This window comes from Cyclopterus lumpus, chromosome 15, assembly GCF_009769545.1.
Source record: "Cyclopterus lumpus isolate fCycLum1 chromosome 15, fCycLum1.pri, whole genome shotgun sequence".
NCBI lineage: Eukaryota > Metazoa > Chordata > Actinopteri > Perciformes > Cyclopteridae > Cyclopterus > Cyclopterus lumpus.
In genome coordinates, this window is record NC_046980.1 from 16521943 (window position 1) to 16547989 (window position 26047).

Below are 26047 nucleotides of genomic sequence, written 5' to 3' on the forward strand. Positions count from 1 at the left end.
CTGAATAGTCGATTCTTCCAACCTGTGGTCAGCATTCCACATGCGTCCCTCGGAGCTAAACGCTCTTCCTCTGCTCTCCTTTTAAGCCGTCTGACAGGAAGGATGCGATATTGCACCTGGCCTCTTTCATGGCTCCCTCCCCCCTTCGCCTCTGCCTCGCTGTGGAGCTGTTCCACCACTCCACACTAATTGTCCATTCCTTCTCTCCCTCTTATTCTGCTCTGACACCTCCTCCCTGTAGAGCTCCAGTGCTCACGCCTTGAGAAAAGAGGACAACTCGTTATTCAAACTGTTAAACAGATGAGTTCATAAGCAAGAACAGCTCTGCACCGCGGGATACTGAAACACTGGAACCTCCTTATAAATCCTTTTTGATCTGGGCAGAGTTTCAGTGCAGCGGACCTTTCTGATGCCAGAATGATACTCATAACATCCCCCTGCTCAGCCTCAATAAGTCTGTGCTGTTTAATGAAGCCCAATCAGTGGGAACAACCTGGCAAAAGATCTCAATCAAACTTCATGTTCTTATCTAATGACTCCATGTGGGACTTCCAGGTCCTGGCTTGATGCACCTCGGGGTCCAGCTCCCATGTACGGCTTTTATAGTTAGCATCCTGGACCCAAATGTGAATCTGTACTCATTTCTTTAATGCATTATATTTCTAGGACAGCTTAGAAGTTGTCTATAAAGTTTCAGCCTTTGTTCATTTCAGTTTCTCATCCAAAAGAGTCGTTTGTACCGTTATTTGCACATACATCACAGTACAGTGGGCTGTTTTTTAACAGGAGTGTTGTGTATGTGTTTTGTGCATGATACATGCGCTGTGCGGGTGCTGAATTTTCCCATTTATATTAATCAAAAGAAGATAGAGATAATATATTGCAATATTCTACACATGTAAAAGGTGTTTGAATTATTACACATTGGCTTGTGGTTGCTTGTATTACGTGTGTGTGTCTGTGCATTCAGTAATCTTAAAGTGCTGAGTTTCTCTGAGACATACCTTTTAATAAATACAACTCAAAAGCACTGTACGAACAATATTTCATAATTCACAGTTCATCAGTTCCAACATTTAACATAATGAAGATTATTTGAGTTACATTTAGCTATTCTTTACATCGATCTCTGAGTCTGATGAATTAATAGTTCATGTGTTTTTTATTATGTACGTATGACAGTGCCATTCCAGCTTCCTAGCACAACACACTGATGATCAGTGGAATCTTGTTAAATGTAATTCTCAACTGATGTTTAATATTTGGTCTTCAGCACATGCACAATTAAATCTGGGTTTTGTTCCCAATATGTATTATACCCAAGTCCTGCCTTTGCTTGAACCAGAATCAGATGCGTGCAAGGAATATGCAGAAAATAATAATTAATTTCACATTAAGGCATACTTAAATTGCAGATTTTCCTGTTTATTTTTGTATTCATTGTCCGTGATCCTGTCACGTATGAGACAGATTAGGGATTAATTTTAACATGTCCTGTCAGTACTCAGCCTGTGTACATGTGTGCAGTGGATCAATGGTGATTCTCCAGCGGGATGCCTGGCCTTGTCGTGTGGCGAGGGGGTGCACATGGAAAGAGTGGGCAGATTAAAGCAGCTTTGTCTGTGCGTAAGTGGATTATCAGCAGGTAGAGTGCTCCCTGTGTTTCTGCAGGGATTGTGTTAGTGCACTTCCTGCCTGGCCAAAGAGGGCACCATCTGCCATTTAGCTCTGATGGATGGTCCCCAGCAGACGTCAGTCTCCTCTACGCAGAACACATGCTGAATCCTGATCAGACGGTTGGCTCATATTAGTGAAGCCCATCACTTTGTCACGATAGCACTCTTGCTGCTGAGGTTCAAACAGGAATAACACACACACACACACACACACACACACACACACACATGCACACACACACATGCACACACATACACACACACGCACGCACACACACTTAGACACTCACAGACACTATGAACTGTAAAGCAGGGTGAACAGATTTGGGTGCTTAACCAATGTGGCATTGTTCCAATACGTCCTACACCAGGTAGACATATAAACAAGCCTGATTATGGGCTCCATTATGTCCATTCCTCATTATATCGGTGAACAGACTGTAATATTTTGATTGGCATCAAATGCACGTAGCTGTGCCAGTTCCTAACAGGATTGTGTGTCTTGAAGCATAAGCTCACCCAGTGACAAAGTACAGTATGTCTACTTCTTGCACACAAGAGATAAAAGAGAAACTGAGGGACAGACAAGAAAAGAAAAACAGAATGAGGAAGAGGAGAATGAATATAAGATGCAGTATATTAAGAGAAACATCACCATGAAGACAACATATCCAATTGATCAAAGTCATACTGTAACCTGATGGATCAGGCGTGGATCCTTCAGACATTAGACAATAGTAACTTTAGAAGAGGAAGAGATAACAACCTTTCATGTGACAAGTGGGAGACATTTGAGAGACAGAATGTATTCATTAATTTATCCATATCTAATAATCGAGAAGATGTATATTTGTGCAAAATTCTTATTTGACAAAACCAACTATAGCTTGTCAAGTGACCATCCACACCTGCTAAGATGTGTAAAATCAGAACAGATCATTTACAAATGGACATTTCATACAGGAAAACTTGTTAATGTGGTACATTCAAATGAATGTATATTATTTAAGCTACCACATGTTATCTTATTTAAGGTCTGAAAATATAATCTATAAATTCCATCAGTAGCTAGATTGTTGATATGTCATAATAAACATAGTACTTTCTGCTTGCACTGTGTTGTAGATTGTGTCACAGCTACATGTGTGTGTGTAGATAACAGTGAATCATTGTGAGCTCTCAGACTGCATCTGAATCAGTGTCACCAAGACACAGTGCTATATCTCCTATTATTATCTATTCTACCATTGTCCCATTGATTATCATCTCCCAGTTATTTCCCATTCAGCTTGTTCTTTGTGTATTATTTATTCTTTCCTTTCATCCTCAGAAAGGAAAGGCTTTTTTGCCCCCAATAAGACATTTATACAATAACAGCAACTATATGGGTGGTGAATTAGTGTCAGTCACCGGACAAAAATGTGTTATGTTGCTTTGTGAGGGCAGTTGACCCTCTCAGTGTGGCAGGCATGCTCTCAGCCAGATCACATGCCCTGATATCCACCAAAAGGCAGCCGGAAAAAAGACCCTTTCTATTCCTGTCAGCCGTCTCCTACCACTCGTAACTTTATCTCATCAAGCCTGTCAAGAAATAAATTAGAATACGGCAAATGCTGGGGAAACACAAGCCCCGTCCTTTGTGATACACGTGACATTGGCTGACAATCTTATTTCGCCACGAATGCTTCCATAATTTCATGCATCTGCATTTTTAGATTGATTACAGTTTGATGCACAGCTCTGGTTTGTTAAAATGAAATTCCATCATGTTGGTGTGATGCACATTACACATGTAATTGCCATTAAAACCTAATTTGCACAGGGGTAGAATTTTGATTATATGAAAAAACTGGTTTTGGATGGAGAATTCGCTTTCAAAATAATATTTAAGGAGTGTAGTTGTATCTTTAACTATTGATATCTAAACATCAATTCAATGATATTCTGGATTTAGTGAAATTAAAGATGCATCTGTCCATCTGGGGAGAGGGATCCTCCTCTGTTGCTCTCCTGAAGGTTTCTTCCCTTTTTTCCCTGTCAAAGGTTATTTTTGGGGAGTTTTTCCCTGATCTGATGTGAGGTCCTGGGACAAGGATGTCGTATGTGTACAGATTGTAAAGCCCTCTGAGGCAAATTTGTAATTTGTGATATTGGGCTATACAAAATAAACTGAATTGAAAATTGAATTGAATGAAACATTCTCACCAGTATGGGTGGGACCTTAATTGTAACACTGAAATCTGTCTCTGAAACACAGCAGGTTGTTAGAACAGCATTGAGAAAGCAGTCAGACCAGAGGGTAAGCGAACAGTTGTGAGAATGTGAGGTTTTATTGGAAACCAGCTCCCTGAATATTGGTAGCGAAGTGAAAGAGATTCATTGTAGCTTATACTGGCCATTGGTCTTCATCTAGACCAATCTGTGTATTATTACTACATACCTACAATATGTAGGAATAAAAAAGAAACCTTCAGGTCAGGGTGATCCCGAAGCTCTGTTAATTAGGATTTTGGATTTAGGTAACTAATTAAGTAATTCACATAGTTTAGTCTTCAGTTGTCAAATATCTCTGTAGGTGCTGAACATATTCCAGTGATTAATCATATGTCTCCATGTTAATTGTTTGTTTAGCTCATCCTATATGCCAACTATATGTCAAAAAAGTATTTTTGCATCAAAACCCTTTCTTTTCTGTAAAATGGTTTCAAATGTAGAATGACTCATCCTGTGTCAACAAAAATAATCCCATCAATTGAGGCTTTAGGGGAGTAGCAAGCCACACCAATCATATGAAACCACACTTCACAATCTTTGTATTGTTAAAGCTAATATAGAGATAAGAAGAGATGTGTGTTTGGATAGCAGGGGGCAACAACTTTGTTTTCATAACCAAAACCATGTGGCTGACTGTTGGCTCCACACACACCTCTCTCACTTCTTGTGAGATCAGGAGGAGGACGAGGGAGAGATAAGAGAAACTGTTCTGATGTTCAATTGGCTGTGTGTCACTGCACTCCGGTTCTGCCGAGTGAAGCCAATGCGGAAGTGTCTTAAAACTTGCATTCTCTCTACTGACCAGCAGGGGTGACTCCTCTGGTTGCAAAAAGAAATCTGATAATATAGAAGTGTATGAGAAAATGACCCTACTACTATATTATCTCCAAAAACATTGTAAACATGAGTTTATGTCCTCAATTTATAATGTCAAGTCTTCTTCAATACCGTATTATGTTAATTTAAGAAATGATCATCCATTTAGTCCAATAGACCAGTGGTCCCCTATCACCGGGCCGTGGACCGGTACCGGTCAGTGGGTCCTTCCGTACCAGGCTGCACAGAAAGAATGAATTACATTTATTTTTTTATTAATTCATTAAGCACACAAGCTAGCAAACATTAGTATAAAGCAAACGTCTTTGGAAAAGGGAAAGGCCCAATGAAGAGACAGAAGAGTCTACGACTTCCAAGAAAAAGAAAGCTGCATTTAAAAGACAATATCAGGAGTCCTACTTAAAATCTGGGTTTATCGCTACAGGTGATTTTCACGCACATGCTCTGCATTATATGTAGCGATAATTCAGCGTAATGGTGAGTAGTATTTTGTATGTACTTTATAGTTGTTTTCATTTTATTTCGTCATATTTAAGGCCGATCCGGGAAAATATTGTCTTACTTGAAACCAGTCCGTGGCGCAAAAAAGGTTGAGGACCGCTGCAATAGAGCATAAAAGAGTATGCTTTGTATAGCCCAAAATCATCAATATTTACAATCTGTACACACATGACTTCTTATATACTGTCTATAGCAGTACAGCAGCTGAGCCGGATGATGCGAAATGACCAGTAGGAATGGGTGAATCATGAGTAAATAGTGAAACAAGCCACAGTTTTCACTGGCTCGGGAGACATAAGTCCTCATTTCCAATAAACTTGTTCACTGACCCATCCTACCTGCTATTACTAGCCCTGCTGTGACTCTGGAGCTTATTTCACCTAAATACTCAGGCTTCACAAATCTCTGATCAATCATGAAATCCAACAATCTGTAATTAACGTTTGATTAGGTTTATTTTCTTGATCAGTTGGTTTAATAGTGCAGTGTGTGTTGGTCAGTTGGTATTGTCTGTTACAGCTTCACTGCTTCTCTAACCATAGAGCATTCAGCTATCAAGCTCCTCTTGTATGGAACCAGCTTCCACTTTCAGTCCGGGAGGCAGACACAGTCACCTCATTTAAGAGTAGACTTAAGACTTTTCTCTTTAATAGTGCTTATAGTTAGGGCTGAATCAGGTTTTCCCTGGTCCAGCCCCTAGATATAGTGCTATAGGCCTATAGGCTACTGGGGGACGTTTTTGGATACACTGAGCACCTATCTCCTCTTCTCTCTCTACTTATGGATGAATTTTCATGTCATTGTGGAAATCTGGATCGTGGTCCATACCTACTACTCATTATTCATAATTTCTGTCATATTCATTGAATGTGTTGTAACTCTGTCACATTGTTCATTCTGTACACATGACATCTATTGCTTCTGTCCATCCGGGGAGAGGGATCCTCCTCTGTTGCTCTCCTGAAGGTTTATTCCCTTTTTCCCCTGTTTTTTCTGTTTTTTTGGAAGTTTTTCCTGATCCGATGTGAGGTCCTGGGACAGGGGTGTCGTATGTGTACAGATTGTAAAGCCCCCTGAGTCGGAGAGTTTGGCCGCAAGTTTGGGTGCAAGTTTGGGCGCAAGCAATGGAGGGAGGCTTGGCACTGTTCATCTGCATGATGGAGCCATTTGAAAATGGGAAAAGTTTCCCTTTCATCTCTCCTTCGTCCACCTCCTGATCTAACAAGGAGGTGTGTATGGAGCCAACATTCCTCTGCAGCTCCATATCACGTTAAACTCTAATCCTGCCCTCCATTAGCAGTCCACAGTACACTGAGTGAGAGAGATGTATTTTGTACAGTTATCCAAAAAATAAAAGAATGGTCCTTTATCCACACGCATAGGACGAGCCAGAGCTTCAGCATTCCGAGTGTAGTAAGTTGCCATCCTCTGGCGTGTGTGAAATGAATAAAACTACCCTGATTAGAGTGTGAGCAATAAACCGTATCATCAATCAAACTAAATAAGACAGACAATGTGACAGCTTATGGCGTAATGTCGCATTCAAAAGGACAGGGCACTTTAACATAATTAAAAACTCACCTGCATGTGTTCCTAAGACTTCGCCACTACTTGCATGCGCCATACGAATCTGGTACAGAAAGAACAGAGTGAACAAAATCATTTAATTGCAATAATTGTATTACAAATGCAAAGTGTGGCACCTTTAATATTAGTGGAGGTTATATTTCTTAGCATGCTCTATGCTGTCTGTTGCTCAGTGCTCTAGATATAATAATCAGTCCTAGAGGGCAGGACTACTATCTCAGCAATCTGAAACGGTTATCAAGCCCATGCCTTGTGCAGCTATAGGAGTGATCCACCATGCCCACCTCTCAATAATAACCCTAACTCTTCACTGCAGCCCTCTATCTGCTGCCCACTGCCTCAGGCCACTTATATTCTATCAAAACAACCAGCACGAACGTTTCAGTCTTCCACCACCTGCAGGGCCTTTTACTGCCCTTCTCATGAGCGGAGGGTGGTAGGTGTGTAACTAAGACACACACCTACTCATCTAACTGCCTGCAGGTGGAATGGTTTTGCCTTCAGCACTGAACGCACTGTAGAGGGTTGAACGGGAGTATCTTTGTTTCGCTTCAGCGCCCCCGATTTCTGATTTAGAATCATCACAGAGGATCAGTGCAACTTCTGAAGTCAGTATTTATTCTTTGAATGCTTGCTTAACCCCAAGAGTCCTCACTGAATGTGAACAGTCACACCCAGCCGGCATCAGAAACCAAAGTGATCCGGTTGACAGTCAAATAAAGCGCCACACATCTGCCCGCCCCCCTTCACTTTTTGACCCAGTGCTGCTTTCATCTTCCTCCTTCGAGTACAAAGTGAAGGCTGTGCTGCTGCTGGGACTAAGCCAGTCAAGGAAGGAGTCTACCACTCAGACACTGACTACAAACTATAAAATCACCGCGACAGCCTCTCTCTCTCTCTCCCTCTCTCACTCTCTCACTCTTCTTTCTTTTTCTGTCTCTTTCTCTCTCCAAGCTCATAAACGATCGGGCCTCCATTTTGCAGAAAAGACATTTTGCCGGAACTGCTGTGCTGTTCGTTTTCTGGGCTGCAGGATTACAGGTTATATTCAGGCCTCCAGATATACACTGGCAGACCAGTGTCCCACTGACCCTCCAAAAGCCTGCAATTTAGCAGGGTTATTTATGGAGCGAGGAGAACACATCCTCCCCGCCTGCTCCTCTGCTTTCATGATGCCGGACAGCCGCTCACACTTGCGCCTCAGCCCTCCCCTGCTTGGTGAGCATGGCACTTTCTCTGTGAGTCACAATCCTATTACCCCTCTACGGCCTCGTGGTGGGGCGATAAGAGCAGCCCGGCGTCCTGCAGGAGGGGCAGAGCTGAGCCTCCTTTAGCTGCGGTTGGTGGCTTAACCATGGGAAGAATGCTCCGCAGAGCTTGCGCTCTCATCATTTCAGTGGGACTTAGCTATTGCAAAGAGGTGTGTGTTTGTTAAAGATGAAATTGCCTGGAGAGAAATAAACCAGAATATGACTGTTAAAACATCTGTAGCATTAAAGGGTTTGAAATAAACATGATACAAATGGGGCAGGAAAGAACTGTGACATTGGTTGAGAAAACAGAACAACATTTTTTTTTCTTCATAAGACAAAACAATGCAGTATCATATCGAAAATGTACATCCTGAATTTAACATTAACTCTAATATGCAGGAGACTTTGTACAAATTGAGACCAATACGCAAACAGCAAAACACACTCAAAGAGATGCAATGTGATATTTATAAAAATCCTACTATATGTTTATGCAAATAGCCACAGTTTTATAACAATGATAGAGTATTTAAAAAAATGCAGTAGACTGCAGTATATCTCCCCGTGTACTTGCCTCTGCTGTGTACTACCAGTGCCTCTGACACTGTTTGATATATTAAAAAGCAGACAGCCTATCTCCTCCTCTCACCACCTGAAAGGAAATGAATGTCACATCATTGAGATTGCCTCTCTTTCATTGCAAGTCATATTTCAGATGTCTCTATGCTATTTGGGGCTGCCTCTCCTTTCCCCCATTTTGCAACTGCACTGGCCTTTGATTACCTTAAGGTCTCTTTAATGCAACCATGCATTTGATATTTCAGACCATATTCTGCCCATGTTGCAAGTTTAGTATCCACATTGTCCAAGTTTGTTGTAAGTCAGCTTGTGTGTCATCTGACAGGGTGTTTCATTGTTACACGTGTAAGAGTGAGTGTGCTGACAGTGCTCCTAACCCTCTCATCAAAGCCCCAGCTTTCCTCTGAACCCCCTCCTCGCTCAGGCCTTCATGTGAGCATCAATCCCTGTTCAGCCCTGTACACTGCGCCTAATTATGCCGAGGCCAGCATGAGAAGTGGAAGGAGCCTGCAAGAAGAAATTGGGGGGAAAAAGGGTGGATCATTAGGAATCTGGTCCGTTTTCCTTTTCCACTTTTGCTCCTCTCTGTCTCTCCCTGTTTCATCTGCATGTTTTAGAAGGCTTCTCCAATTACTGAGGCAGTGCCCCCGACTGCTTCTCCATCCGCCACCACGGGGGAAAGCAGGAGGGTGAGTGAAGGAGGAGAAAATGGAATGATTCTGAGAACAGTGTGAGTTTAAATTAATGGTTTAAATTAGCAGTTCTACAGGATAGAGTAAAAGTGAAGGTGAGGGATTTTTGCTGTATTCTCATTTCAGTGACAGTAAGAGAGCTTACCTTTGCACTTACTAATGCGCATGGACAAACATGGTGTATGCTACAGTGAGGGGACCCCTCACATATACTATGCTCCTTAAAAATGGCTCTATGACCTCAACTAAAGCTAGATAGATAAGGTGCCAACCAGTAGCCCCGAGGGAACATATAGATGTCATGCATTCATGCAGGGTTGACACTAGGTTGTATGAATCATTGAAGTCTGTACCTCATTAGTGAGGACAGCGGCCTTTAAATGGCAAAGCAGTAATATCAATCTTATTGAAATATTGACTGATTAGAGACATCTGAGTTTGTAACCACTGCAATAAACACACCTTGGGGATTAACACACGCACACACACACACACACACACACGCACACGCACACATACATACTAAAACCAGCCTCACACTCTTATCCCATTTCTCAGTTTTGTAGAATCAGCGATAGCTGAGGTGACAATATGACGCTGCTGAGGGGAGGATGGTGAAGGTGAAAATGACGGAAACCTGGCAGTGAGAGTGCACTGGTGAGTTGGATTTACTGTCACCTTTTCACACTGATCGCAGTAGAGGTTAATGTTCTGGGGAAAATACATTATGAATACTAGCTCTACTAGTATTCTGTGTGAGGTAAGCAGTCTCAAAATGGTTGACCACGGAAGATGCATTTTTTTGCAGAATGACAGAGTACACCACAGTAACGTAACTGTACAACAGAGGATTTTAAGAACAGACAATTGATAGCTTTTCCATCAGGCCTCATTTCTTCATTATTTCCCTTATGTACGACTAGCATGGAAGCTCTAGATGATTGCACAGCTGCCGTGTGAAACCCTTTCACTGTGCCCAGAGAGAGAATTACACTTTAATAGTCCCGACTGCTTAAAATATCACCTTTGATGGAAAAAGGCTCTTTGATGGAAAAGTTAGGAGTGCTTGGCTTTATGGTGATAATGCAACTCGAGCAAGAAATGTAGAGAAAAGCATTTGTGACAGTAACTACAACCATTATCTTCCATTATCACCTGGAAAGGCGTTGAAGACAGGACCCCCCCCCCATGTCTCCTTCAGCTACTTTTACTGGATCTGGAGTCATTGTTTCCGTGTTCGGTCGCCATTAGTTTCCCCCTAAAATAGCAGACGGCAGCAGAAACCTCTGTACCTAATCTCCTCCTTCCTACTTGGTCAGTATCAGCCCCTTCCTCGCTCTGCCGCTCACTTCCAGCAGAGATTAGGATGTATGAATTCATTGGGCTGGCGGTGGCTGTTGTAATATAACACGTGTCAGCCTTGTATCTAGCCATGTGTGCTACACAGCCACGGATACACTATCACTTTATATTTTTGTTGACCCCATAATTCTTATTTGTCCATGATTTATAACTGAGAATTGCAACAAAATCCCCTCCACCACTCTGCATTCACACACAGAAACCAATGAGAGGCATGTCATTGCACCTTATGAATAAAAATGGATAACATGATGGGGGTTTCATTTCAACCATGTAATGTTGCTGTCATTTCTACTTCTCCAAGCCCAATGTATGCTACACCAGAGAAATATCCCCCAGATCCCATGAGAGAAATGTCATTCTTACACGGCCATAAGTCCTGCAACATCCTCAGAATATGCAATCAGCCAGCAGGGATGGATGGAAACACAATTGCTACTGGGTATAATAGGCAGACCTATTAAAAACATACTGCGGTCTTGGGAGGAGATTGTGTGGTTACAAGGTCATAGTGGTGCCTAACCTAATTTACACGAGCCAGTATGGATAGCGCCCTGCCAGAGATTTTCAGCAAAAACAGATTTTGTAGCACACCAGCATATGTGGTGGGAAAAAAAGAAAACGGAGAGAGTTAGTTTTAGACAAGACACAACAGATTAACAAAGCGCCATATTAACCTTCAGGTGCGTCTAATCGTTGGGAAATTGAATGCAGCTCTCTCAGTGAGGGGGGGGGGGGATCAATTTATCGATCTAACCAGGTTTACAACCTCTAATCCAGCAAATCTGCTTGAGGTCCTGAAGTGCTGTATTGAATATGTGAATGACTCGGAGAGCACTGCTTAAGCATAATTTATGTAATGTGTCTGCCTGCGTCTACATTCATTCCCACTAGTGTGCGGTAATTTTTTAAGATCAGTCAACCTTTTTTCAATGTATTTAGCTGCAGTTTTCATTGAGTATGAGGTTAAATTACCATCATATTTTAAATGTTTAAAATAGGATTTGAAAGGGTGAAACTAAGTGTAAACTAAACTGAACGTTTTTTTTTTTTTGTTGTCCGTTTTGCATTCTGGGATTTCTGAACGTTTCGACGGGGGAAATGAGTTGACACTGGGTTGACAACAGAGCTACGCCAAAAACGCCAGACCAGCCTGGCCGGGAGTTCATCGTTTACATGGTTTCCTGTCAGCTGATTGCCTTATATTCTGTCAGAAGATACATGATTGGTTGAGAAACCATAAGCTTCTGCCGATGGCTTTCGACGCTGCCTTTTTTTCAGTTTCAAATGGTTTTCTCTGGTAAAGAAATTTCAGAAATCCCAGAATGCAAAGCTGAAAGAGCAGATTTTATTCTTTGAAAAGGGAATGTTGAATATCTGAAAGGAATTTTTTATATATATATATATATATATATGCAAAACCGGTGAAACAGATTTGTTACACTGAACACATTTCACTGCAAACATGTAAAGACATTCAAATCTTATTTCCAAATGTTTGAATCCTATTTGTAAGTTTTTAAACTATACTTTGCACTTTCAAATCATACGTTCAACCTGTAATCTTACCACATATTTTAGGCCTTGGTTTTCAAGCTATACCTCACACATCTGAAATGTTTATCATGCTAGAAGCTGTGGCGCGGCTATCAGAGGGAATAACACATTTTTTTCAAGTGCAGATCAGTTACTTTTAATCAAACGGTTTCTTATTTTGTATCTTTAAACTTTGCGATCCACCGAGTCTTATCATTTGTGCGGGATGAGGTGCCCTAAAGCCTCCTGTCTGTTCCTCCAATCACAGGTTGCTGTGCCACTGTCATCTGCAGTCAAGCCTGTTATTGAGAGGCCTGCCTCAGGCCGCTTCTCTGTCTTTAGTGCCTCGATTAAATTAGAGTGACACCTGGCATGGATCCTCAGCTGTAATGGTCCTTTGTTTCATCCCATCCCTTTTATCAGCGTAAAAAACCCTCTGATGAAATATGACAGACCTATATGTCCGTCTCTGTGCCTCCCTGAACTGTGTGGGGTCGGAAGAAACAAGCCATTGGCTCATGAGACTTTAAAGCAAATGTAACTAATTTAATCAAATATGTATGAATAAGAAATAGCGAACCGTCTGCAATACTTGCGTATTGTACTCATTGGATTTGTCACTCTAATCATATTAAACAAATGGTTAGTGACTCATGCACACTTGTCATGTTGAGGTTGTGGTAGATGGTGAGATTTCTAACCTCTCAAAGCCGATGGCCGAAATCGTGCAGAAGCATTTTGCTATATTTCCTGGAAAAAGAAGACTGCGTCGGAAAAACAGCGTTCTTGTGGTGGTTCTGTTACACTTTGCCATATATAATGCATTTGATGCACCTTTGTTATGCAAAAGAGGCATGATGAAAAGAATTTCATCATTGAGAAATGGAATTCCAGCTGCCCCTCCTCCACCCCATGGTCATGAGTGCTGCTAGAGGTGCAGCACTGCACACTGGAGGAAGATCCCCTCCACTCAAATCTTGTTGAGCTGACGTACATGGCCTTTTGATATTACATGCGTCTCTTCTGTTCAATAGACCTGTGGGCAGGGAGATGCTAATGGAGCTAAACCTGTATTCAAACTCATTCAGTTTGCTTGTATTCCGTGAAAGCAGAAACTACAAACTCTGTGCTCTTACTGAACCCAGTGGTACTTGATGAAAGATATTAATTATTCACATAGTATAATGCTTACGGTGTCGATGCACATTTCCCGACCTTGCACATTTTGAGCATATTTAACTAGTCTCTATTGTTCCACCTTTATTCACAAATGCTAATTCTGCAAGAACTGCAAACAGTCGTACAGTAGTTGAGCATTGGATGCTGTTCTGTTCGCGCTCTGCTTGCTTTAGTTCTGGTCTGGATGACAACATAATAATTGATAGCACATAGAATAGACTCGGAATTAGATGCAACACATGGTTGATTGCTATTACATCTCTCGGTTTACTTTTTGTTTCCTTGGCGTGACCAAGATCTTCTGCAAGTTATCTGACAATCCAAAGGATTCATCCTGTTTTGCTCTCAGGTGGTCAGTAAATCATAAAATATTTAACAGATACAAATGAATCCCTTTATGGTTGAAAGCTACATTTTTCAATATCGTAGCACTTTTATGTTATGGTGGACAAACATGATTACACATTGTTATTTTTCTTCCTCTCATGGCTACTACTATCTAGTAGATAAACATGGCAGCATCACAGGCTCAGCGGAAATACCACTGACATGACATCAGACTACACATTGACAATGAAATATAGTGTTCTTCCTCCTTTACATGTGAAAACAGACATGAAGCGTAGAGTCCACCTCCGCTGAATGAATATATGATGGTCAGCCTATATATTCATGATTGCCTGCCAGTATAAACACACATTACTCACAGTCATGCAGACAGTGGGTCTGTTTGAGACGAGTGCTTCAAATAAAGGTCTGATGCTCTCTTTATCTATCGTTCATACATAATTTCAGTATTTTCATAGGACCTACAGTATAAGCAGCTTTATTTATCAGAGCTGTCACCTGGCTTTCTTCACCACAAAACATGTATAATACGCACAAGAATACAAAAAACACACCAAGTCAAACTAGGAAAAGTTTCACAAAAAACACTTTTATTCATCTCATGTCCTGCGATTATTTCCAGCAGCTCAGAGCGAGAAAAGCTTTGGTATCTCAAAGGGAAACGAAAATAAGGGGAAGGTAAGGCACGGTGAAGCTTAAATTGAGGCCATTATTGAGGGCAGTGAGGAAATAGTTTGGGGCTCGACTCAAAGAAGTATCCGCAGAAATAGTTTTAGTTAGGTCAGATGAGCAATGATGGCAGATCCTATAATCTCTCAAATTATTTAAAGGTTCAGAACATTGACCTGCCAATTAGACAAGATATCTGTTTTACAGTTTACGGCTAAAGTGCAATCCTTTGACGTTACCTTGCCTGACATTTTTCTTTATCTGAATCAACATAGAAAAATAACTTCTCACACTAAGAAACTTTACAACTGTCTCTCTCGGGCTGTAGCTAATTATCTCAGTTTATGGTAAGATGAGAAAAGACATCAGATTCATCATCAGCTTGACAATTAGACCGGGATCGGGCAGCTGCAGTGATGTTTATGACGACGGATTATGGAAATGCTGGGCTGCTGCAAGTGCAGGCGTATTACTCTCAATCCCTCTTTGATTGAACATACAATATCTGCTTCAAAGTTATAATGACTCCCGCTTTTAAAGTATACATTAGGACAGAATCGCCAAGGTAATGCGTTTCTGAACGATGCTAATTGCATGGACTTTGAGATACAGTGGCTGGCTTTTCCCTTTGGTAAGCAGGACATGAAAAAGGGCAGAGGAACAGGAGATAGCGGCCCACTTCCTAAATTAGGCCACAAAAGCAGGCTGGTAGAGCTCAGTTGGGCTTCAAAGAACTCTGCTGCAATATCACTCCACTGTAGATGTTATTATACTCCTTGCCATAATTCAGACTAAAATAGCAGATGTTTGGGCATTTTAAGGTTAAATAAAGAAAAGATGGGCATTCAGCAAATAAAATTCCCCTTTGTGATTGTGTATTCAGGGACAGGAAATGCATTTCTCTATGCAGCACTGTTAAATCGGACTGACTCCTAGTCCAGGGGATTTTTTGACAAAAGAAATGCCTCATTCTCAGGATAATGTCTTTGTGAATTACCAGACTCCCCGCTGCCAAGTGATAAGATCCTAAAGTAGATATGGGCTGAATATGAGAAATGACACAGTTAAAGCATTATAACTTGCATGGACTATACAGTACATTCCTTTTCATATTTACAAATGCAATTCACAATCATTAAAAATCTGTCACATCCTTTGTGCTTATAGGAAATAATTAAACTGCAAAGCTTGATTTTCTATGTTTGTGTTCTGAATGAGTGCTCACAAAGCTCGACTCCTGTGCCTCTCTGTGCTCTTTCCCCATCTCCGGATCGCTCTCTACAACACATTAAAACACATTAGCCCTCGCTCGTACAGCTCACAGAGACAGCGAGAGGGAGCGAGAGCATGTGTACAAATGAATCAGTGCTGTTTCTTGTACTGTTTCAGGCTCAGGCTGTTTCAAGTATCTGATTTGAGAGAGCCACAGATCATGTTTAGTAAGCTCACCCTCATTATATCAGACCCTGGGGAGAGAAGGGCCCTCTCACTCCATACTATCAAAGCCACGGAGCTGCCTTAGAGGACAAGCTTCAGCATGAACAGAGGCTCTAGAGTACATACAAAAAGTAGCATGCTCAGCCCTCATCGCCGCTCTCAGTGGGAAGCTGCCAACATTCAAGGTTCTGATCAAGCCTCGCCGTAATGGCTGTGGGTGACAGGTATACGATACCGTGGTTGTGGGAATAAATAGCTCGATTAGCATAATGCATCACCAACAAATTCATCTTTCAGTGCGAGTGAAATAACTACTTTTTGCTTGAGTGCGGCATTCATATACCTTCTGGGATCGTATTTCATATGACAAACACGCAATTATGTAAACAGGGTATTTACCTCTGCACTATTGGAAGGTAATATTATTTACTTCCACTATGTGCCCGATACTCTGTCACGATGTTGTCTGTATTTTCTGGCTGTTTTGAATAGTCTCAGCAGCTCCCATTGTCCACCAAAAACGTATTTCCACTCTTTTCAGCAATCATAATTCACCTGATACACGGAGCTCTTACCTCCAGAAATCCCAGCCATATTGATCCATCTGGAGCTGAGCGACATCGCTATAAACAGGCTAATCTAACATAAAAGCTGGCCTTTCAATGCCCTAGCCTGTTGAAACGATTTAGCTGTGCCTGGTAGCAATGAATATATAAATAGATAAATGAGACACATGATACCAGGCTCCATCCTGCAGTGCATCCCAACCGCACCTAACTGGAGGCAACAGCTCTGAGATGGGAGATTATTTGGAATAATATCCCTTACATTTTGCAGGTCTTTCGCACCGCTGGGTTTTGAATGAGGATAACAAAGACGTGAAGGGTGGCTATCATCAGTCAAACTCCGGTCTTCTTCTCAACCCCCCCCCCCCCCCCCCCCCCCCCCCCCCCCACACCTTGCATCTGAACTTTGTGACCTTTTGCCATTCTCACGCGTGATTAATTGCCACTAATACTGTCCACTAATCCACTAATGATCTATGTGATAATTATCGAGGGAATGAGTTCTTCACCTGAATACTAGTCAGACCACACTTACCTCTGTCTTCCCCTTTCCATTCTCCTCTGACCTCCTGCCTTGTTCCTGCTTGACTGGCTGCCTGTAGGCTGAGTTGAGCGCAATAAGGGTACTGGGAAGCTCAGATACCTTTACATCTGTCAGCATTACAGAAATTCATTGTAACCTTCAGCAGCCCTTGCGAGATGCTCCCATAACACTTACTTGACAGTTTTTTCTCTTTAAATGCAGCCGTGCACAATGCTGCATAGAGACCTTTAGAGAAAGCATATGGTTTAAGGGGAGGTAGGGGAAGAGGGCTTTGAGATTTCCTTTGAGATTTGTTGAATTAAAAAAACTGATTTTTAAATTATTTTCTTTGATGAATTCATTAAAACCCACCGCTTTATTTCCCTCCCCTTTTGGCCATTATTAATTCAATGACATTTTGCTCGGATGGAAATTATCAGAATGTTGAGGAGCGGATATACGATTGCCTGCAGTGAACAAACTGATGTTTGATAAAACAACCGTATGGGGTTCCTCTCGCTATTTTCGTTTTCCTTGTGTGTTTTTTTTTTCTTCAGTTAGGTGAATTTAGGAGACATTTCTATCCTGTTTAACCCCGTACCTCAAATAAGCCCAGTAGTCAGTGAAGTGATTGTTTTTGCAGAGTGATAACCAGATTAAGGAAACATCACCATCCCTCCTGAGATACCGAAGCACCTTTTGATCCTCTTCCCAAGACTTATCTACACTTGGAGCAATTGTTCTTATAGAGGGCATTAAGAATGTTGATCCACAGTACTCCCCCAAGTCGGACTGAATCTTTTCATCCTTAATTAATGTGTATTGAACAGTAATTAAACCCTCAATAAGACTATCCTAGCCAATATGTGCCCAGTGTGTGTAAGTATCCAACAACTCTGTTTTCCCTTTTCCCCTTCCCTAACTGAACCGGATGTTCATTCCAAAGCTTGTCTTATGTTTCGTCCAAGATTCACAGTCACATTTCCGATTAATGATGAATATTTCATGTCATCTTCCTCTTCAATCTGAATTATATATCTGAATTATACATCAACAAAACTTCAGTGGTAAAATCAAACAGGATGTCAGCACTGTAAATGTGAGTTTACTTTAGCATTTGGATGAAAATATTGTATAACCAGCACACTGACTTCCTTGCCAGTAATACATTGTTTCTTGTATTTTTTCCTTAACTGACAAACTAACTATAATGATATGCCTAACCATGCATTTGATTTGTAGCCTCGTAGGATTTAATTGCATTTCAATCATAAAATCAAAATAATTGTCACCTCTCATGGAATAAAAAATACTTTGTTTTCACCAAATATAGCCAAACACATAATGACTCACATAATGAGTCTATGATAGATTTATATCACTTGCTATTACCATGTATTACTTGCTATTACCATGTAATAGCAAGGGATAGCAAGGGATAAGAGCCACCAACGTAACTGATTGAAGTCTAGCTATTGATCCAACAGTTGTTTTTTCTCCATGCAGACCAGAACTGTTTCCATCACAGTTGTGGCTGTGAGCTGGTAGACTCTGGCAGCACTCCTGCCTTCTGAGCTGACAGTGAGCAACACCAAACAATGTTGGGTCTGTAGGCTTCAGTGGCAATTGTTCCGGGAAAACTAAACAAGGAATGGTCTTTGTTTGGTGAGGTGACACACATATTTATTACAAATTAACCCCTGTTTGGGCTGTTTCACTGTATCTAAACTGTACCTGAATTGTAATTGTGTCGTCATAGACCAGCTACGTTTGCAAAAAGAAACTATGTGTGTCTCTCAGTGTCTGTTGAAAGCGGGCCTGCTTCAGACTCGTGGCACATTTTATTCCCCCGACCGCCTCCGATGCAATTAATGATCTTGCTTACAACATTAGCGCCACAATCATGAAAAATCGCACTGAAGCAACAGGTCGCCCAACATATTGAGTTCAATTCATCAAGGCCTTCATGCTCTTTGGCGATGTCAAACTTGGTCTCAGTGTTATTGAGTGTCTGGGTAATCAAGTACCTGCCATACGCTCCCCGGAGTGATTACCAGTTCACAAAGAGCTAGGATTCGGTAAATGACTCAACTTATTTTGGAGTTTTGCAGCATACTGTATCAGTAATATCCATTGTTTTGTCAGTGTTTGACCAATTGTATCTATGATTATAATGTTTTACTTCATCTCCAACACAAATGAACCATCAAAGAGTGTTTCAAAGCTATGAAAGGAGTAGAAATCCTCTTCTGTGACTTGCCGGCCTTGTTTTTATCAGCATACAGACACTTCAAGATCGAGCATGGGTCAAAGAATGTGGTATGCTGGGAATCAAACATGTGAGAATTTCTAGGTATTCAAGATTGTAATACAATGCTATCACTATCTCTTGAAACATGTGACGGCCATGCCAAGGAACCATTCGTTATGACTGCAGTCTGTAAGGAATTCTAGATCCGTAGAGTCAATCACCAAGTTTTGAAATGTATATTAAAAGGGGGAGGTATGATGTTGTGTAGTTCAGTAGGATGCATAATAGAGTTGGAGTTTGACAGACAAAAAGCAGGATGTACAAGTGGCATGAAGACAGGGATCATCAATCAACAAACAGCCCTCCTTGGCATTGTAAGCCAATGCAGGGCTGAAGGGCATCATCTGTCCCCATCTGCAAATGTAAGACAAAGTATGTGACGTTATCTCTTTTTACAGATAGGATGAATGACAAATATGTACCACTCGTTTTGTTTATTTGAATCATCAACAATCATACACATTCCTTGGTCTCCCGGCAATGTAGCACGTAAACACAGGACGTGAACACCAGTTTGCCCATCTATTGTCATCAGCAGACAAGCCTGTGGATTTTTATCCCACACCAGAAAAAAAATTCCATAGCACAGTAAATCAAAAGAATCTGCCTCCTTTAAAATAGCGAGTAAAGCAAAATAACAATTTTTTTACAAACTGACAACAGTGTAATTCTGTAGCATATACAGTATGCAAATACTGATACTGTATGGGATCACATTGCGAGGGAGTGCTCAGCAGTTCAGAGTTTTTAACAAAGAGAAGTAAAAGTCCATCAGGTAAAGGGTTTCTAACTCAGATTCCATGGATCTTTTTGCTGTAAACAAAACCAAGGCATCCCAACGATTAGTAGTACACATGTAAGCTGAACTGGAACCGTTCTGCCCATGCTGTAAATACTGCAATGCAGACAGATTAAACCAAAGAAACCATTCATTCTGCAATGGAGTGGTGCATGGTGATCCCTTTAAGTAGAATTTCACTGTAAACATAATGACACTGATCTAAATGAAACCTCACTGGAGTGAGGTGAGTGTAGTTCAACATGCTACAAAGACAGATGCTGTATGGGTTATGTGTTTCATTATATCGAGTGCTCCCTAATCTAAGACCCCTGAAACCCTTTCTTCGTGCCCCGTTACTAGATTAAAAGTTTCAAAAAGCTGCAGATTCAATTGAAACCACTCAAATACAAATGCCTATGTCAGGTATTGAGTGTCATACAGCCTTCTTTCACTTCTTTTGTAATGCTGATGGTCCAGACTGAGTCATGGCATGACACGCTCATTGAAGAATATAGAATGTGAAATATTGCTGCTATATACTGTATGTGCATTCTATGTATGTATAGAAATAATAAACATACTGTAGCATATTCATCATATAAGATATCTTTGTGACCTGCGTTGGCCACAATTGTGGCATCATATACATTTCAGAATTTACATATATGCATATATACCTGCACATCTAGTGCAAGATATTTCTGATCCTTTAGGTCTTTTGTTCACCCCCGTATTTGGATGATCCAACATCTTGAGACATTTACCTGGTCCTACTCAAGTGGAGCATTTACTGAAATCAAAACCACACAAGACCTTATCACAGGTCGGAACGTTTTTTTGTTTTGTTTGCACGATTGTGACAAAAATAAATACCAGAAAGTGACACTATGCACAAAGTGATACGTTTCTAATGTTCTTTAATGCACTGAAAGTCAGTCAAGTGGCACAGGGGTTGTCAAGCGTAAAAGATGAGCTCAGGAATCTGTCCCCCCTGCACCCCAGTGCCGTTAGTGCTGTCCGAGGAGCACTGGAACTGAAATGTCACTTTCCCACACTGCACCTCTGTCATCCCTTCCTGTCCAAAGTAGCTGAGCTCATTCCCATCCAGAACCACACTGGCAGTGTAGAAGGTGTCAGGCTCGATCTGTACTGGATACTCAAAACATACTGGGAAAGTGTTGCTGGAACCATCAGAGAAGTATTTGCTGAGGTGTTGTCCCAGCAGTACTCCTTGGCGTTTCAACTCAATCTTGGCACTGTACTCTGCTGAGCCACAGCTAGATCCATACAGTCCAAACCCTGCGATAAAAACTCTTTTATCCACTGCAAACTGTATGCTGTCACAGCGGCCCCGATAGCGCCACTGATTGCTTCGGTATGCACATGACTGGAATCTGTGGCAGCGCTGGGGTGTCAGGCCCTTCCTAGGCATGCTGACAAACTGCATCTCAGGCTTCTTGGCTGCTGTGTACCACAGGAAGATGTCATTAGTCTCGTTAAGCGTCAACACACCCGACTGGGCCGCTCCGTTGGCAAAATCATCGAGAGCCATCGTAGGGATACGTATCAGGTACACAGCCTTGCCCAAAACCTTACGCCTGTTGTCAGTCGACGAGGTGAGGTCCTGTCTCTGGCATTCAGCCTCAGCCCAGCTGAGCGCCGCCTCAAATACCACTATCTCTTTAGCATTAAGTGTCTCTCGCTGTAGGATACTCTCCAGGGTCTGGGTGTCGATGTCGCAGAAGCCCTCCGAGCGTAACGCCAGCTCTGCCTGGGCATCAATCACCTCCCAGCAGCGCTGTGTCAGCTCTGGCTCCTCGAACAGGCAGCTCTGCGAGAGTAACACACAGGCATTCTTGGCACTCAGGCTGGTTTCAAGGAAGTTGACACATGCACGTGCCAGATGAGGGACAATGTACTTCTTGGCAGCATAAAGAGTGGCCAACACTGTGTCAGCACTCAGGTCGATCTCGTCACAGTAGATGTACCTGTTGACATACAAAATGTGACTTTCTTAGCTTTAAAGAAATCAGATCAAACACCACATAAAGTACATGCAATATCACATAGTTTGTTAAGAAGTTTGTTAAGAAGTATTATGTTGAATGAATGGTTAGAGTTGACTCATATTACATTATTGTAAGCAATAGCATGGCCATATCTGTTCATATCCATATTGGAAAACAATGACATGAGATTCTAAACAGAGTGAAATCATTGTGCAAACTAATCAAACGGGCCAACAAAATAGTATTCCTCCTACATCCTCACCACCTACCTACTGTAGCTCACATGCAAGGACAGGGCACACACAACTCAGAAATAAACGTGATGGAGGAACACCAAGGAGGATTGAGGAAGTGATCCATTGTGAGGAATAGAAAGTAGAATACAATGAATCAAATCCAAATAGACAGATATAGATTATAACACGAATAAATAAATGGATGTAAGATATCTGGCAGGGAACGTGGAAAACAGGTTTGTCCAAGATGTGCCAGAGAGCAGCGTAAACTGGTTTCATCAAACCTTGTTTTTTTTCAACCAACATGCTAATTGAAATAGCAGTTATACATAACAATGACACTATTTGTGTAAGAAGGACGTTGTAGGACACACACAAGAACGGAGCTGGTAGAAGTAAGAGAATCCTTACTTCAGCATTGCCAGAAATGCTGCTGGTTCCACATCTGGAATATGGATTTCATCATTGTTCTCAGCCAGTTCACCATAAAACATGGCGTGGAACACTGAGCTGCCCACAGCCAACACATACTGTTGGAAGAAGAAGAGAAAACCAAATGACAGAGTGAAAAGAGAGATGAAAACATGCTGTAGTACGTCTATGATTTCACTCGAAACCACATGACCTGCAGTGACATCCGGTAAGAGGAGGAATGTGAATTGTACTAAATCCAATTAGTTCACATGTTACTCTTTACATACAGTAAATACACAAATGTCTTCATGGATATTGAACAATGCCTCATTCCAATCAGTGAATAGACTAAACCTGTTGAGTTTCTCACATAATGAGCGTAGCTCAGCCAGTTACTATTCCCCTGAGGACAGGGAGACAGATTTCTAATGAACAAGATTGAAAAAAGAGGAAATCTGAATAACACAACTGAACCGAGTGCAGCAAAAGTTCAATCAACTGAAATTAATGACTTGTTTGAACTTATGATGAAATCAGATGCAACACAATGCTACTAATAATTCCAGTGAAAAGCACTGTATACAAGACTATGAATTCTTATTATACATTCATGTATTAGTGTGTGCATTTCTGTGCTGTGTGTGAGTGTGTGCTGCACAAGTATGTGTTGGTGTGTATGTGGGTGGAATACATTTTCTCAAAAAAGACACTCTGAAAGAGACTTTCACCTAAAATTGCAGTGAACCCAATCCAAAATAAACATTGCAAATAAAGGTTTTTGAAAAACAATGCTGTTGTTGTTGTTACACACTGAAATTCATTGAAGGATGAGTATATAAATACTACATATTAGACTAAGATTAGTGCCACATAAGGCATATCTGAGTTTCTGCCAAATGGACACAATAAAGATTGCTGCGATGAACGTCATTATACCCCATTGGTATAATGTCTCAGCATAAAGTGCAGTTAAGTCATCCTCAATGTCCTTTCATAACTGCTTTCTATAAAGGCACAGAGGAAGTGCACTGTAGCTTCCAATCATAGATTATACAGGTGGGCCTCATATAAATAACAAAAAAGATGACCCACGCAGTGCTCATCTGACGGTGGATGTGGAATGGATAGCCGAGCCAAATTCATGGGTGCAAAATTATTCGGATTTAACGTGAACGTTATAAACATATTCAAATGGGTGGAGCGAATGATGTGCTTTTAGACGAGGCACGTGGTCAAGGCAACCATAAACCTTAATCATGTACTTTATGTTAACACCTTGGAAAAAATGAGCAATATGGTGGGGTAAAGAAAGAAGCATTACAACAGGCATAAAGTGAATATGGGCCTAATTATGAGAATACGGGCTACTTCTAGTGCACTCGTTGTACTTCCACTACAGAATGTAAAAGCTAATCAAGTAAACGAGTACACATGTATTTCTAAGAAGTGAGATGCAGAGTTGAATACGAATGACTCTATGCCTTCTCACAGTGACTGTGCTGTTGGGTGTGTTTAATGAAAAGTTGAGTAATTGCAGCGCTGTGTCTGGAAAGCTGAGCTAAAGCGGAGACAAAGGCATTCCATCTCTGGGAGATGACTGCTGAAGAGGAGATCCCTTCCTCCTTCCCTCAGTCTCTGCTTCTCCCCGTCTGCCTCATTTACATAAATAATTGAGGACTGTCTAGAAAAGACACATGGTGCGGAAGTGAGCGTGGAGCACAAAGGATTTAACTTCCATTACCGCTGCCAACGAGGAAGATCATTCTTATGCTGATATGAGATGAAGAACACTGCGTTGTTTGCTAATTTTCTCCACTGCTACCGAGACATTACTGGTTGATGAAATTCTTACTCTGTGTCCCGGCAGCCGCTGGGTCCTTCCAGGCTGACCCACCACAAAGTGAACATCTGCCATCAGCTCATTGTTGAACATTACGGAGTTTCTGAAAAGGGAAGGAAGCAATCACAACAGAAAAACAGGAGAAAATTAATTGGACATATTCTACCCTGTACTTTTGTTTTAGAAGAGAAGATAAGAGGAGAAAACACACATTTCTGAGATATGGTGAAATGAATGCACATAAACTCATCTATATGTATTTTATGTGAGTGATAAAACATATACCCATTAGCCTTTGGCAGAAGTTCAGGCAACAATAGAACATTTTCTTTGTTGCTACCTTTAAAACAAGAGTTGTATCATTGTATAAAGTATTCCAACTGCTTCAGGCAAGGCTAAAGACAATTCATTGATTCAAAAGTCTCATTATAATACACTTAAACTCTACATAAAAACAGACAAACAAGACAATGAACTGAATGGAAAATCCCCACTGTGAAAGAATGGGACCAACAATAAAGCTGCGTTCATATATTATTGAATAGTGGAACATGTCACCGGGGTGGGTAAACAGCCCCATGAACTCTGGAGCGACAACAAAGACAGGTCGGAAAGCGCACATTTTGCTCTGGACAGCTGGTGTCTTTTACTGATGGGCCAAGGTAAATATTTAGCTTTTAGTACAGCGCAGCCTCTGCCTGTTGTGGATATCAAACGCCCGGGGCCTGTCCGCCCTCTGTTATGTCCGAGCGGCACAGTCTGCAGGAGCAGGAGGGGATGTAAACAGAGATACCCCCCAGCAGAGTCAGGGCAGGGCAGGGGAACACCCACACACACACACACACACACACACACACACATACACACAGTATGTAGTAAAAAGTATACAAGAAGAATTACCGTATAAGTGTTTTGGGGTACAGCTTTATACATTTAATGGAGGTTCTGTTCAGAAAACTTGCAATTCAAATGAAGAGGAACCTTTTTATCTTTTGTAGTTCGTGAGAAATGTTTAGTTAAAATGTGTGATTTTTCTACCCTGAATGTACTGTTGATGGAAACTGTAATGCTTTCTGAGCCATAAAGAGACTTGCTGGCAGTACTTACCTTTCTCTGATAGTGGAGTAGAGTCCTTGCCAGTTACAGTTCTGTATGGTGTTGTTGTTGTTGAGGTTCTGCTGCTGGTACTGTTGCACTGTGTTGGTGGACGCTGGCTTTTTGGTGGGAAAAATATCCGCTGCCATCTTCTTCTTCTTGCTCCTCAGAGTGATTATCTCATAACAGACAGGGGGCAGCTTAGAGCTGCCACTGGCATTCCCTTTCTTGGCACTCTTACTTGACTTGCTTTTCACTGACTCAGGGAGCATTAAGAAGAAAGTCAGACATTTCATGTTCCTTCCCTTGGCATCGACCATGAGTGTGTTCAACTGCCGAGCA

General features: G+C 41.4%; 1 protein-coding gene across 1 annotated transcript; it reads right to left on the minus strand.

Annotated features, from left to right (window-relative positions):
• Positions 1 to 21066: 21066 nt before the first annotated feature.
• On the minus strand, positions 21067 to 26025 carry btbd3b (BTB (POZ) domain containing 3b). Its single transcript, XM_034552260.1, has 4 exons — positions 25718 to 26025; positions 24623 to 24713; positions 22768 to 22886; positions 21067 to 22099 (listed from the first exon to the last, which is right to left on the minus strand). The coding sequence occupies exons 1-4, from the start codon at positions 26023 to 26025 to the stop codon at positions 21067 to 21069; spliced, it is 1551 nt and encodes a 516-aa protein (XP_034408151.1).
• Between the last annotated feature and the right edge of the window lie 22 nt (positions 26026 to 26047).